Source organism: Periplaneta americana, chromosome 9, assembly GCF_040183065.1.
Source record: "Periplaneta americana isolate PAMFEO1 chromosome 9, P.americana_PAMFEO1_priV1, whole genome shotgun sequence".
Classification (NCBI taxonomy): Eukaryota; Metazoa; Arthropoda; class Insecta; order Blattodea; family Blattidae; genus Periplaneta; species Periplaneta americana.
The window spans coordinates 98,072,756-98,089,613 of NC_091125.1; the positions used below are offsets into that span (position 1 = coordinate 98,072,756).

Genomic DNA, 16,858 nt, shown 5'->3' on the forward strand with positions numbered 1-16,858 from the left:
TTTTTATTCACTGAACTTGAGGACAACAATACAGATAAATTCAATCTTTCAGGAATATACAAATTATCAAAATTATCTTGTCAATTCTTGAATATTATTCTACATATATAGGATAGATAGGTAGAAATTTTAATATCAGATACAAGGAAATTGAAGTACTCATCGTGATAATTCACATTCTGCTTTTAGGGACTACATTTATGATTGTCAACATTATTTCACTATTATAAATTTTACATATTAATAAAAAAGGAACAACTTTAAACCTTTTAGAATCTTTAGAAATACACAAAGATAAAACTATTACTTACTTACAAATGGCTTTTAAGGAACCCGAAGGTTCATTGCCGCCCTCACATAAGTCCGCCAGCGGTCCCTATCCTGTGCAAGATTAATCCAGTCTCTATCATCATATCCCACCTCCCTCAAATCCATTTTAATATTATCCTCCCATCTACGTCTCGGCCTCCTAAAGGTCTTTTTCCCTCCGGTCTCCCAACTAACACTCTATATGCATTTCTGGATTCGTCCATACGTGCTACATGCCCTGCCCATCTCAAACGTCTGGATTTAATGTTCCTAATTATGTCAGGTGAAGAATACAATGCGTGCAGTTCTGTGTTGTGTAACTTTCTCCATTCTCCTGTAACTTCATCCCTCTTAGCCCCAAATATTTTCCTAAACACCTTACTCTCAAAAACCCTTAACCTATGTTCCTCTCTCAGAATGAGAGTCCAAGTTTCACAACCATACAGAAGAACCGATAATATAACTGTTTTATAAATTCTAACTTTCAGATTTTTGGACAGCAGACTGGATGATAAGAGCTTCTCAACCGAATAATAACACGCATTTCCCATATTTATTCTGTGTTTAATTTCCTCCCGAGTATCATTTATATTTGTTACTGTTGCTCCAAGATATTTGAATTTTTCCACCTCTTCGAAGGATAAATCTCCAATTTTTATATTTCCATTTCGTACAATATTCTGGTCACGAGACATAATCATATACTTTGTCTTTTCGGGATTTACTTCCAAATTGATCGCTTTACTTGCTTCAAGTAAAATTTCCGTGTTTTCCCTAATCGTTTGTGTATTTTCTCCTAACATATTCACGTCATCCGCATAGACAAGAAGCTGATGTAACTCGTTCAATTCCAAACCCTGTCTGTTATCCTGAACTTTCCTAATGGCATATTCTAGAGCGAAGTTAAAAAGTAAAGGTGATAGTGCATCTCCCTGCTTTAGCCCGCAGTGAATTGGAAAAGCATCAGATAGAAACTGACCTATACGGACTCTGCTGTATGTTTCACTGAGACACATTTTAATTAATCGAACTAGTTTCTTGGGAATACCAAATTCAATAAGAATATCATATAATACTTCCCTCTTAACCAAGTCATATGCCTTTTTGAAATTATGAATAACTGATGCACTGTACCCTTATACTCCCATTTTTTCCTCTATTATCTGTCGAATACAAAAAATCTGATCAATAGTCGATCTATTACGCCGAAAACCGCACTGATGATCCCCAATAATTTCATCTACGTACGGAGTTAATCTCCTCAAAAGAATATTGGACAAAATTTTGTACGACGTCAACAAAAGTGATATTCCTCGAAAGTTACCACAGTTGGTTTTGTCCCCCTTTTTAAAAATAGGTACAATTATGGACTCCTTAAGATAAAACTATTAACCCACATAATTTGAATGATGAAGCTATCCAGGAAAAAACCATCTTATTCGATCAATTTAATTATAAAAAATAGCTATTGATTCACGTAGTACCGTAACAGATGAAAACCCTTGGAGACATCGCGCGGCAGCGAGTTCATATCGTCTCCCTCCAAGTGACGTAAGATAGAGCAGCAGGTTACGTCCAGTAATCATTAGTAAGTTCATCTCAAATTATATATTTGTCCATTCTCAATTTAAAAAAAATTCTTGTTAATGTATGTCATAATTCATTAAGGTTTTTATATTTTCACATGTTAGTTTTGATTCTAATAAGACGATTGTATTTAGAATTTTGGAAGGATAGCCTATATTACATATTTCATGACTTTATACGAAGTCAGTTTTGATCATAGTTAGCAAAATTTTTACATTTTATTATTTTATCATTACAGTTTTAAACACTGAAGATGGTGTGACAGTAGCCCCGAAACATGTCTGTTTTTTTTTTAAGTTTTAATAAATTTTAACATAACGTGGTCAAACAACTGTATTATTGACATTCTTTTACATACTGTTGTATGGGCATGGTCTCGTTATTTGTTTTAACCGAATTAGCTGAAGATCAGTATTGCCGTACTTCTCATTTTTCTCTTCTGTGCTGCCAAAGATTTTGATCTTCCCATTTTCTTGATCCACTGCTCGTTTCTCCGACAGAAACATCCATTATAATAGTTTCGATAAGAACAACACTTCACAGAGAAAGCTGACTGGAATTCGTAGAAACGCGATTCCGCAGATTGTTGAAATAAATTTTTGTAGCCCATTGTTGGAAGGTTCAAATGCTCTAAAGTGGCCATGATCACTGATTAGCAATAGGTGAAAATAGCGGGAAATTTAAACAACCATGTATTAGAACTAAGTTGGACATGTGCTATTTTGCTTTCAAAAAGTCTATTAAACAATATAGTAATTACTGAAGCTGTTCAGTTTTGAGAAAAAATGTCTGGAAGAAATGAACTGGATGGACATGTTTAGCTTTGATGCAAAAATAAATATTCACAATGCTGTTTCAATGGGATATATTCACTTTCTTTGAAAAATATATTTACATCTAGTTAAATGTCAGATAGATCTACCATAATCGATTTATAACACAATTTCGTAATTTTTGGACATGTTCAGTTTTGAAAAAAAGCTCTTCATATATATATATATATATATATATATATATATATATATATTTGCTTTGCTTCATTCATAGTATTCTAGCCATGGACAGGTCTTTCACTGCAAACCCAGCATTCTCCAATCTTTTCTATTTCCCACCTTCCTCTTAGTCTCCGCATACGGTCTAGTACTGAGTATGAAAGAATGAAATGTAACTTTAATTTATCATATCTCATTGCATGGACATTTTAAAAAGATTACTACTTATGTAAATTTGACGTTCCAATTTTGCAGTGCGTAGTGGTTACACACTCATTACTGTTGTTGTTGTTATTATTATTATTATTATTATTATTATTATTATTATTATTATTATTATTGCTACGGATATGTAGTAGTAGTAGTAATAATAATAATAAACATAATATTCATATGATTTTCTAAATCCCTTTAGTTAATATTATAATATAATAGAAGGAAACTAAAAGGACTATTATTTTTTTCAAAATAACGTTTCGGAAAATTCAAATGATTAGTATTATTCCGTCGAATGGCAATAATTTATTTTCATCCTATTATACGAAATGTGAGATCATAATGCGATGCAGCGAAAACAGTTTGGTGGGTTTCACGAAAATACAGATTTCGGCATGCTCAATAACCTGAAAGGTTCTTGATAGCTTTCTGTCTGCAGTATTTCTATACGTAATTTCTTATTTTGACGAATATATTACGTACTCAGTATCCACGAATTAAAGCAACCAAAAATGGTGTACATGAAATAGCCCTATGCCAATTTTTATTGCAGAACAATTAATGTGCTTTTTACATGAAGAAATAATGAAATAGTTTGGAGATTCCATTTGCAATTGGCAATTTGTGGAATGTTGGTGGAACAGATGGCTTGGGTTTTTGAAGTATTTCCTGGAACACATCTCTTGTCTCGAAACCCAAGGTCTTTTTTGTCACATTTCACCCAAGTTAGGTGAGCAGTGACTATATGCTCAAATCTGCTGACGGAGCGTTTAGTACTTCCGTGTCGCTTACGTATCATATATTATACTGGTGCAGTCGGTTGACAGAAGTGTGCAATTGTAAACAATGGCTTTATTCTTTATATACTGCATATATAGAATATGAATAACAAGCTACGATGAAAAAAAGATCAAGAAAATTATGTAACAAACCCAAAACTTAAAATGTTATTACTTTAGGTTTTTCAGCAGATAGTTGCATATTGTATTCCTGGCCTATTTTTTGTAGTTTGTGTATAGATCTCTGCAATCCCTCTTCAGATTTTGACAAGAGTACTTTGTCGTCTGCAAACAATAGGACTTCTGATGATAAATTTCGTTTTATATATATAGAGCCATGATACGTGTTTTTGCATTTATTAACCATGGCAGCGTCCTTGGAGAACACCTTGATTTATGGTTACCCAGTCTATGTGTCGGGAATTGATTTTGATTCAATTATATAATGAAGAGCAGTTGTTGATTGATTTGGAACATCATCTTCTGACAATCGTCATGATTTTGTTTCGGTCCACTCTAGCAAATGCTTTCTTTAAATCTATAAACGCTAATAGGTTTCGAAATTGAATTCTTTATGTTGTTTTATTAATAACTTTAATGTGAAGTATACATTGCACATGATCTCCCTGAATGAAAACCAAATTGTTTGTCTCTTAGTTTATCCCTGTAAGATGTTTCAATAATAATAATTAATAATAATAATAATAATAATAATAATAATAATAATAATAATAATAATAATAGACCTTGATGTCCAATATGATCTCTTTATTTAAATTATTATTATTTAACTAGCTAGCTAGTTAGTGAGTACAAATTAAAATTATAAAACAAAAATGTTTCTAGCCACTACCGTAAGAGCCAGGCTCGTGTACGGTGTGATCTTAGCCAAGGACAGTTTACTAAATATAGTAAGTATTTTAATTCAAACCAATAAGGAAGAAAGAAAAAAAGAGAGAAAAAACACCATTAATATAAATTGACAATCGGACAGAAGCCAGTGATATTCAATAAAAACATCAATATAGTTAACAGAAATAAAAGGTAAAAAAAAAAAAATACACACATTTGTTAATATTATATCTGCAGTGCTCGGGAAAAGTGACATAAGTCAGTTTCCACAAACCTTTTTTGATAATTTATTGACAACTTACACTTGTTTATTTCGATTTTATTTTTTTCTGTATGAATTATTGTATTATTTTATGTATTTTTTTCCAAGCGAGCAGATGTTCCGTAAGTTGCCTATAAATTATCAAAAAAGGTTTGTGGAAACTGACTTGTGTCACTTTTTCCGAACTGCAGATATATCATGAATAATTTTATAAATTTCTTTTTTAAAAGCTTAAATTTTAAAACATTTTAAATTTAGAAAATGGTTTGTAATTTTATTATAAAGTCTTGGGCCGAAACTAGCACTATGTTTAAGAGCTGCACTTGTATGACATTTAGGCCCAATTAATGGGAAAGTGACTTTTGTCTTCGAGTAGGCCTACGATATTCATGTCGATTAGATTTATGCTTGATTTGATTTCTGTTGATTTCTGATTATAGAAAATAGTTACAGATATTAAAGTGTACTTCCGAGAGAGAATCTCCATTTCATGTTTCGGTACTGTATCATCTGCTGGGACTTTCACACAAGATCCATTCGGCGGCGCATGCTGTCTTTCTAATTTCGACTATAACTGTGTTTGCTTAATACATAGACGCAACGTTGGAGGTTGCTAATAAAAACAACATATTAAATAAATGTATCTAAGATAAATAGATAAATAAATATATTTGAAATAAATGGTTACATAAATAAATAGATCATAAATAGCTAAGTAGTTAAATAAATAAATAGATAAGTTAAACATAAGTAGCTATAGTATTTAATGTGAAAAGTGTTGTATTTTTCCATATTTCTTTGTCACCGGGCAGTACCTTGCATTCTCCTTTACGTTTTAGGCACATGTGTTGACTATGCTGCTGTCGCTACGCAACGCGTGGGGCGCGGCCCTCTTGATACTTGTGGCCGTGGAAGTGGCCGCTGCCTACAACAGAGGTTCTGTGCTCGGATACCAACGTTACCGTCGACGCCACATCTCAAACGTTCCTTGCCACAATGTAATCGCAAATGACGACGACAATTTCAGTGATTTCGAGTCAAAGATCCGCGAGACGGAAGTTGTTTTCACTGGCAAAGTAACGGAATTGATAGCCACTACAGTGGTTAGGAGCCCCTTGAAAAAGGATAGAGGTAAGTTCAGCAGGAAACTGAATTTACGATAGGGATATCAAACTATTTAGGAAAATTTGACTCTGAATTTATTAACGTACCATATCGTCTTTCCATCTCGAAGGTTCGGGTTTAAATTTTGGTTAAATTGTAAAGGAATGATTTTGGGGGAAAAGATGGTATTTGTACAGACTTTCTCAAGATGCTCCCATTTTCCCTGCATTTGTATTGGTTTCTCATCGATCGCTGTGACATCTGACACAAATTAGGGGCTACTTATCTGAAAAACCACAAGTGTTTGAAAGCAGACGGGGAAAAATGGGAGGGGAGAGGAAGTTCAAAAACAGAAATTTGTATTTGTCAGAGTTGAACATTTTGAAGCGCTTTGTAAATATTTGAAGTTTTACAACTGCAAATTTATTTTAGACGTTTTGAACTGCTTTTCATTTTTGAAATAGTTTGTTTGAATCATTTATACTTATTGTTACAAATAATTTTCAAAAATGAATTACAATATCCTAATGTGACAGATGCTCTATAATTTTAAAGAAAGAATGAAAGAAAGTCATTAACACTGGTATAAACCTAGTTACCGTTAGAGAATTTTAGTAATGTTATAATACTACTCTCCTATTTTACGGTCTCAAAAAACAAACAAACAAACAAACAAAAAACTTTAAATTCTAAAAAAAGGAACTTATATTCCACAGAACTACATTTTTTGAACATTTTCTCAATAAATTTTGTACATAAAATGAAATAACTCCTGCGTAGTTCAGTATCATTTCACAAACGAATTTCTTATCCTAACATATCATCGTTTTTCCTGCAATAACTCCTATGTGACATATTTATCGATTTTCAGATTTTTGCTCTATTAAATAACTTAAATAGTGATACAGCAAATAATAAAATCTCTTATATGTAATTATGTATCTTTATGTCGAAAATGTAAGAATTCACAGTCTCCTATGTACGACTGCCATTGGATGAATAGAGAGTTTTTTCTTCCTACTGAAACATTTTATATTTTGCACATAGGAGTTATTGCAGGAACAACGACGATATGAAACAGATAAAAGTCATTTTGATGAAAAACTTCTTCAAAGTCGTTCTGTTCAACATGTTCCTCCAGTAGTGGTGAGGGTGGGTTGCGTTTTTATACGACTGTTAATTCCCAAGTTGCCTCCCATACCTAGTGAGGAGAAAGAAGTAGTTCTACATCGAAATCTAACAAAATTATTTATTATATTTTTTTCGTGTTAAAATGTCACACTGAAGCTCACATTGTTGATGCAGTGATACTGTGCGTTGTTTTTTACCGACACACGCTATGAACCGTTCTGTAGAACGTTCCCTACCTGTAAGCCCCTATGGCGGGTTGCCTTTTGCACTTGGAATGACGATTGAGATATTTCCACAGGGGTCGAACTTGTGACCTCTCTGTTGGGAAAGGTCTGGCGGCGGTTTTTCTGCAGCATTCTCTCTCGTATGTGAGGTCAGAGGACAAGGTCACCACAGACCCCAGACGGGAGGCGGCATCACGTTACGTGCTCTGAACGAGATTGCTCAAGAAATCGAAGTTCTGCCTTGTTAGGGGTGCGGGCTACTCAACCTATACAAAAATAGACCTACTGACAATGTGAATTAAGCTTTGTTTTCGCCTACGTTTGTCTCAGCTGGTATTTAGCTTTACCACAAGACGACGATTATTTCATTTGTCTTTGTTGTTCACTTATCTGAATATATGAAACATTCTTAAAATTAAACGTTAAAAGTGTCTTTCGAAAGACACTGATGATGACACCACACCGGTGTCGAAACAGGTCCGCCTGTCATTAAGATATATTACCTTTTTTTTTTAGCATTTGTTAACACTTTTAACGTTTTGTTATTTCAGAGTTCATATCGAGACATTAAAACAGGCATATTAAAATTGAATGAAAACGTCAGTAGATATGTCATTGTACAGTAGTGGCAAAAAAACCGGACAGACTCTTGTAGCCGATTTCAGAGCTTTGTTCACTCCAGAGCACGATAGACTGGTAACTAAGATTTTCGTGGTTCGAATCCTGCCTGGGAAGGAAACTTTTTTCTGTTTCTTATTCAAATTTATTCCCAATACTTTTCGATTGCTGGTAAAATTCATGTGCTGGGAATAATAAGTTAATTAAGTTGTAAAATATCGCTGCAATTAAATGCACTATAGTATTTAATAACTATATTGTACTTGATAAGCATATAGACGGCTACTATACAAAATATTAATAAACGTAAAAAATGAAATATATTATGGTTGTAAGTAAAGCTTATCCATTGCAAATAAAATTATAAAGAAATCGCAACGCAGCAACCTGGCTTTCGACCGAGCCGCTCGCAGGCTCCAGGTACGCAGACAGCTTGCTATTCGTAATATGCAGCATACTGTTGGTAATTAGACATAAAGTAAACTATTAATGTAAACTGTTAGTAATATAAACAGTTAAACATAATTTACTCAGTCAAATTGAGAAGGAAGATGCTGAAACTGTCTGTCATTGTGTTTCAAACGCTCATTGCACCTGTTGAAGGAGTGGCACATCACTCTCTACAGTTCATATTGAGAAAAGTAAATTACTTTTTCCGTATACTATTTTTTACTGTATTCAGGAGTTAGATTGGGGGATCGTGAAAGTTCATAAAAATAATTTATATATCCTGGAAGAACTAAAAAACCATGCAGGAAAACATCCCCTTTATTTATCAACGATTCCTACAACGAGTGATGCATCACTTAATAAAGATTTTCGATCAGCGTTTGGAACAAGAAAGCAAACAATTTCAGCAACACCTTTCTTAATTTGAGTACCGTAGAAGTGGGTAAAGTCAATCAGTCGGTGTAAAATCGATCATTTACGATTTTTATTGAAAATTATATATTTTCTCAGTTATTTGTTAAAATTTTTTTATGCTGACTTCATTGCCTGACATTGCAAATGAAAGCGAGAGGGACAACAAAAAGCCTGCGAATGCCAACAATGGGAAGACTGTGTAATTACCGTTGAAGTGAAAATTGTTATTTTCAACTTTTTCCCTTAAATGAAAACAAAGTCTTACAAACTCTAAATTATAGTCAGCAGTGAAAGGAGACAGGAAGTATACGTAAGTATTTTTCGTTGAGATTGTATCCTGAAATAATAGTTTTGCAGTTCGTAAATGTTAGTATTGAGACTTATTATTTTAAGAAAACTTGTACCTTTGTAGGGTTAAGTCGATCATGCCATCGACCTACTCGAAACAGATAGGACCAGCAGGAAGAATAAATTGTTCACCGAAATACCTCCAACTAACACTTATAAACAGAAAAGTGTCATAGTATAGTTTATATTGATGGGAGAGTGGGAAAAGAGGAAGACGAAATTATGGTGAATTTCTTGCACTGCCAAAGGAACATATTTTGTACACCCCTCTGTACCTGACTATGGGAACAACGTAGTTTCTAAAGTGACATGAGGAGGGGAAGATTTCAAATAACATCTGATATAAACCTAAGCAATGTTGAATTGAATTTTAGATTATAATTGAAGGGTGGTATTTCAATGTAAATTTTGAATTCTTAAATTTTTGTTTGTCGGTATGTGAAGTATTAAAATGTGTTTCTATGTTTTATAAGTTGGCAGTCATAGTCACGATTGTACAGTGGATACCTATAGGCCTAATTGTATCGAATAGTATGATCACAGTAACAAAAGATACACTATATAATGCTATAGGCATATATTGAAGATTATTATTGTTTTTACACCCCTTATAACAAATAAAATATATGTAATACGCTTAATTTTTTTTAAACATAAACAGTGATCGACTTTACTCCTCAATATTTTAAAATCGATCTTAAACTAAAAATTCAATGGTGATCGACTTTAATCTATTTAAGCAGGTAACTTCGATCACAAGTCAAATAAAAAAGCAGTTTTTTATAGATTGTAATTCAATTCTTGTAACGTGCCTTCATAAGTGAAGGATATGACGACAAAATGCTATTTTCTGAGGAACTTCGCTCTATTGCATAACCTCAATATCATTAAAAAATTGCAAAATTTTGATCGACTTTACCCTCTTCTACGGTAAACAAGGAATGTTTAACTGCTTTATGTTTAGGAATTTTTACGTTATTGTTTGCGATGTAACCAATTATCGATACTCCGTTGCATTTCTGCGTAACCGGAGCCTACTGACGGCCTCGAGCGGGTATGTCGCGTTGCGGTTTCCCTAAATAGTTACATATATTCACTTAGTATTAGCGCTATAAAATTTGTTTGAATTCTTGTTTCTGTTTAATGACTTACGGAATCTTAAATTCCGAATATAACTGGTGTATGACTCATACATTTGTTATGAAAGCCTTTGAAACCTGTTGAAATCAAAGATTTTGTCTAATGTGTCTCACAAATACCCTTTTTAATCGATTATATCTGAATTTCTAACACATTTTTTTGAGAAATGTTTTTTTATATCAGTTGAATCTTGAGCTTTAGTTAAAACAATACCCCATTTTGCATTTATAGAATCGCAGGAAGAACCGACAAAGTTCTGGGTTCGTGTGAAAAGAGTTCTCAAAGGCGAACTTCCCGCTAGTGTTGACGAGAAACAAATGACTGTTAAGATTCGCGCTATGGAAAAACCGAAGAACCAGCAACAGTGTTACAAGCGACCAATCAGAGTGCATCATACAGCTATATTCTTGGCGAGGAAGACGGAAGATGAATCTGGTAACATCATGTTGCAGCTGAGATCCGAACCTCTGCCTCTCACACTCCGCAACCTGGACAAAGTCAACGCTGCAGTCAAAGGTAAGTACCCGCAACAAATCTATACAGACTATAGGTGTTAGAAGTGGCCTACTTCATAGTCCATAGGGAATACGTTGGCTTTCGGTAAGTACTTCAGTGCCATACCGTTAGGCACGATCGTGTTGTCTAATCACGAGAAAGTTAACAGCAGTAAATCATTCATTGCTTAGACAATTATATTCAAAAGTTTTATGATCATTATAGAGTGTATTAGAATGATATATGAAGAGAGAACTGGTTCTGGTGTGATTGTAAGTTTTTGGTTGTTACAAATGATTTTAGTTCTTAATATTGTGGTTTTACTATAACAGTTTTAGTAATAAAAACTCTATATACAGACGTTTAACTGTCTTATACTTATACAATGAGTAGCTCGTTTATACGTCGTGTGTAAATTCCTTACTAATAATCACTTCATACGTCTTGTATAACAGTGCAACTGTTACACAGCTACGTCATAGTTTCGTCATGACTTCGTTACGAAATATAATAGAATATCTGAGGTTCCTTATTGCATCCGGTAGAGCGCTCTAGTGTGGCGTGTTAAGTATCGATAGTACAATTGGCTCTAATCGATTACCGTACTATATTTTTGTCAAAGAAGCTACAGCAATATTATTCTAATTATTCTGCGCTCTTTGGTTTGTTCTTTGGTTACTAGGCAACCATCATCATAAAATGACAGTCGATACGAACAGCTGTTAGAGGGGCGGCCATTTTTCTCTATATACAACGCTTAAACAATGGGTTTCGTGTATATAACTATTGCAAAGCAATTCCCATTGTATAGTTACAGGCTGTTTATACGTCCATCGCTTCTGCATGGTTTATTAGTAAAGTTTTCTGTCTCAACTCTGCATAAGTCTAGTATAAAAACAATACACGGTTTATTAGTAAGACTGTAAGTCTATTAGAATCAACTTCATAAATCGAAATTATTTTGACAGGCCTTTTCTTGTGTTTGTACTCTTACTACCACTATCATTACTACAACAATTATACTATTACCAACACTACTGCCACCATTGTAATCACGAATACGACTATTAATACAACAGTTACTATTATCAATATTTCCACTGCTGCTAATACTGCTATTGCTTATGTCACTACTGTTGCCTCTGCTGATCCTAACAACAATACTGTCATTACTAATATGCTACTATGCCACTATTACCATCACTGCCAACACTATTACTAATACTATTGGCACTAGTACCAATTAGTGCAGTACATCATAGGCGCTATGTTCGGTTCAAGTTTGTCGAATATGGCGAAGTTCGATATTCGCCGATGTTCGCTCTGCAGAAGGCGGCCTGTCGTGTTTGTTCCACTTTGATTCGCTGTCCTCCGCTCTCACCTCTTCATGTTTTAACCGCTTAAAAATTTTGGCACAGATCTTGCTATTAGTTTTTCATATGGAATGAAACGAAGTTTGTGATGTCTTGGTTGTCTCTCTCATGTTCGAACATTGCAGAATAATAGTACCAATATTACAATTAATACTTCTACTATTATTACTACTGCTATCACTGCCAATATTAGTACTATTATTACTATTGTTATCACTGTCAACACCATTACTATTACTACCTACTACTGACATCCTTACTAATATTACTACTACTGTCATCACTGTGAACATGCAAATAATACTACCGGTATTGTCCCTAGTAGCAATATTACAATTACTATCTCTACTACTACTACTACTACTACTACTACTACTACTACTACTACTACTACTACTACTACTACTACTTTTATCGCTATTATTACTATTTTAATCTTCTCCATAGCATTCACAGTCGGTAAAAGTTGGCCTGAGTTCAAATCAGGACTTTGCTCGACCGTCACTCACGTGTAAGAGAGAACGACGTCTGACCTCCACCACAAAAAAGAATATTAAGAACAAAAAAAAAAAAAAACATCCATACGACATCCTGGAATCGAACACACGATCATAATTTGTGCCACGTAAATTGTGCAGCTTTAAGGCTACGCTTTAATTGATGTGTACATAGAGGCCTACTCCTTAATTTATCGACATAAATTACTGAACACTTAGGTACTTCAATTGATGTTCGTATACCAACTTACATTACTTTTACCAAATTCCCACAGTGCTTAACGTTGTCTTTAGGACTGTGAGTAGGAAAGTAGCCTAAGTAATATCACCGTTATCTTTAAATTTCGATTTAGTCAGTTAATGTGTATATATAACGACTGAGGCGCAGATTTAATACTGCATACAAGCCATACTGTGGCTGTGGGTTCGAATCCTACAGAACACGTGTATTGTTAATTTATTAAAAAACAATTACAAAAATAGTACTCCCTTATTTGACTGTCACAATTTTCAGAAACAACACGCACGCACGCGAGATCACTAATAAATTATAGTTCTCATGAAACTTAAATTAATTCCCACAAATTATCGCAAATAAAAAATGAAAAAAAAAAAAAAACACGACTCTGGCTACAACCAAGAAATAAATTTTTGTCCTAAATTAAGAATAGTTTCGGAAATAACTAGTTGTAATTTTAGATTGTTAAATTTATGCTGCATAATATAAAGTGTATCTCTAATTGAGATTCTGTTTGATATGTACATTCTTAGAAGAAAGTTTTGTCGCACAGATACTTTGTCCCAGAAAGAAGGCAGTGCGCAGGGTCAGAAGACGAGCGACCTGGTTCACAAGAGAAGAACTTGTTGAGGTAATAAAATTAGTTTTGTTTCCTTGCATGTCTGATCATGTGCACTGCCTCGTTTCTGGGACTTATAAAATATCTGTGAGACAAAACTTTTTTCTAAGACTGTACATCTGTTATCAGGCAGTACATCTCACTCGACGATATGTGTCAGAGGAAGAATAATAATTGTTTGTATGCATCTGAAGTCTGATTAGTGTAATATGTTTCTAGTCAGCGACGTATTCAATGGAGGGGGGGAAAAGAACTACACATAATATTATCTCCTAGCTTAGTTGCTTCGTGAGCGATGTCTGATGGTATCACTTATGAGGTTCAAACCTGTCTTCAGACAGTTGACTAAACAACAACAGTATAAAGTATTGAGTAATCAGTCAGTGTGACACCTCATTGTGCACCCCTGATTTACAGGCTCAGAACATACTGAACCAGTTATTCATCAGAGCGCGGGAAATAGCCTGCTAGGTCTCGATTCTGAGTGTGCGTATACAACGCCTGTTTATGTCCATAAATCCCTCTAATATCTGTTTTTCTTCTCTTTCAGGTAAGAAGGCTACACGGGTGTGGGTAAGTCTATTTTATTAGTTGCTATAGTAACGCGAACAGTATGATTTAAAACTTATTGTGACGGGCCTAGCCGTGTGGGGAGATCACGAAGGTTGCGACACGCGATTCGCTTCTGTCTCATGTTTGCTTATCCCATGTCCATGACGAAGTAAATAACAATTGCTAGTAAATCTTTGCAGTAGGGTCGGTGACGAACATGAAGAACATTAAGCGGTCATTTGTGAGGTCGAGTCTTAAATACACGTTTAACTTCGTAGGTTATTTGTTGAGATTTATGCTTTCATTGAAATGGTGTTTTCAAAAAGCTGCACGTGTAGCAGTTTTTATACAACTGTCAGAAATGTATCTTGGGTTTTTATGTGATTGTTGGAAGTAAAACTGAAACATTTATAAGAACCGAAACACTCGTAATCAGTACCGGATGCTTACTTAGAATGTTTCTCAGGCTGGGCTACATGACAGAATTGAAGTACATCATGAAATATTTTATTTTTATATAGGCTACGTAGAACACATTAAAATTATTTACAATCGTTTGGGTACTATTTCTTCCACCATAATGTTAGTGCTTTCCTTTCATACTCTCTTTGAATGAGAGTTTATTGAAATTTAAGACGACGAGATGTTAAAGATAATTAAAAACGGGTTTCAAGTTTTTGTGTTGCTATATTAAACTTATGATTCTAAACTGATTCATATAATATATAGTAAATATAGGTGTACCTACATTGTCAATTTTTTTGAATACTTATTTGGGATAGGATATAATATAAACTGAATAATTGTTTCTTGAAAGTCTTGTTCTTCCTTAAAAATTGCTTAAAATTTGGGTAGGCCTCCATGTTCCGAAATGTATTACGACTCTTATTTAAATGTTTCATAATAATAAAAAATGAATTCATTACAAATTAATTGGTATATTAGGCCTACGAAAGGAAACAATGGAGATTAATTTAATTGAACTTCAATATTATAATAAGATGTTATATTACCGGTTGTTCTGTATGGTTGTGAAACTTGGACTCTCACTTTGAGAGAGGAACAGAGGTTAAGAGTGTTTGCGAATAAGGTGCTTAGGAAAATATTAGGGGCTAAGAGAGATGACGTTACAGGAGAATGGAGAAAGCTACACAAAGCAGAACTGCACGCATTGTATTCTTCACCTGACATAATTAGGAACATTAAATCCAGAGGTTTGATATGGGCAGGGCATGTAGCACGTATGGGCGAATCCAGAAATGCATATAGAGTGTTAGTTGGGAGGCCGGAGGGAAAAAGACCTTTGGGGAGGCCGAGACGTAGATGAGAGGATAATATTAAAATGGATTTGAGGGAGGTGGGATATGATTGTAGAGACTGAATTAATCTTGCACAGGATAGGACTGATGGTGATCTTATGTGAAGGCGGCAATGAACTTCCGGGTTCCTTAAAAGGAGTAAGTAAGTAAGTAATAGTTTTTAAGTGAAACTTGCTTAGACAGAGCACGACTCGATTGCTGTGATACACAATTCTGTGACAGACGTTTTGAGAGGGCTTTGCGTGTTGTTGCTACTGGATTGTGTACGCTACTGTGTTTTCCCGTAAATAAAGTTGTTGATGTTTGCGGTTTTCCACCAATTTACACAAATCAGTACATAAATTAGTAGGAATTGGACTGTTACCCACTAATGCATCTTCTGTGTAGCGTTGTGATTTTACAGTATACAGTGGAAATCATTGAGTATCTGTAATTTAGTTTCAGGCAATGTATTACTGTGGTGGTATTTTCTCACGTCAATTAGAATTATTATTGCAGAGTAGAATTTTCATATCTTATTTTAATTATCGTAAACCAATATTATTCCATATTTAGATTCCGAAGAGTATCGAGTATAAAAGATGGCAGGGGATTCGTAGAATCCTTATAATACATAGAAAATTTATGTGTCTGTAGTTTCATAGGGGCTATGGTTTTATTTTCTAAAATAAAACTGCGTTCCTCCACTTTACTATCTCTTTGGGGCACTTGATTGAATGAATGGATGGATAATGTGGGAGAGGGTGCAAATTATACGCTAAGTAAGATATACTGGCATACTTGCGTCTTTAACAAGCTAATTAAAATAACTATTTCACCTCTGCTTTCTCACTGAAAGGCTTTAGAAAATCTCTGAATGAAAACGTCCATAGCGACGATTCGTATAAAAATAATTTAAGAATAATGGCGTAATATATACAGAGCGATTCACCAGGATTTACTGTCACTTACTTACTTACTGGCTTTTAAGGAACCCGGAGATTCATTGCCGCCCTCACATAAGCCCGCCATTGGTCCCTATCCTGAGCAAGATTAATCCAGTCTTTACCATCATATCTCACCTCCCTCAAATCCATTTTAATATTGTCTTCCCACCTACGTCTCGGCCTCCGCAAAGGTCTTTTTACCGTCACTTACGGATCTTATTTCCGAAGATATTCTGAGCAAAAAAAATGTCACAGAAACATTTGTTCTAATCTCAATATTTTCAAACTCACATTAACTTGAAGTTGTTTATAAAATACCTTCTTTCTTTAGTTTAAGAGTAAAAGAATATTACAAATATAGAATGAACTGTCCACAGTCCACATCTGTGGAGTAACGGTCAGCGCGTCTGGCT

At 34.4% G+C, this 16,858-nt stretch overlaps 1 protein-coding gene across 1 annotated transcript in view; it reads left to right on the top strand.

Moving 5' to 3' along the window:
• Positions 1 to 14,175, top strand: part of LOC138705602 (uncharacterized) — a 32,186-nt gene extending 18,011 nt beyond the window's left edge. Inside the window, exons 2-4 of the mRNA XM_069834203.1 lie at positions 5,837 to 6,128; positions 10,658 to 10,942; positions 14,066 to 14,175. Coding sequence (XP_069690304.1) covers positions 5,852 to 6,128; positions 10,658 to 10,942; positions 14,066 to 14,175 — 672 coding nt within the window. The 5' untranslated portion in view covers positions 5,837 to 5,851. The remainder of the gene's footprint in view (positions 1 to 5,836; positions 6,129 to 10,657; positions 10,943 to 14,065) is intronic.
• Positions 14,176 to 16,858: the final 2,683 nt, after the last annotated feature.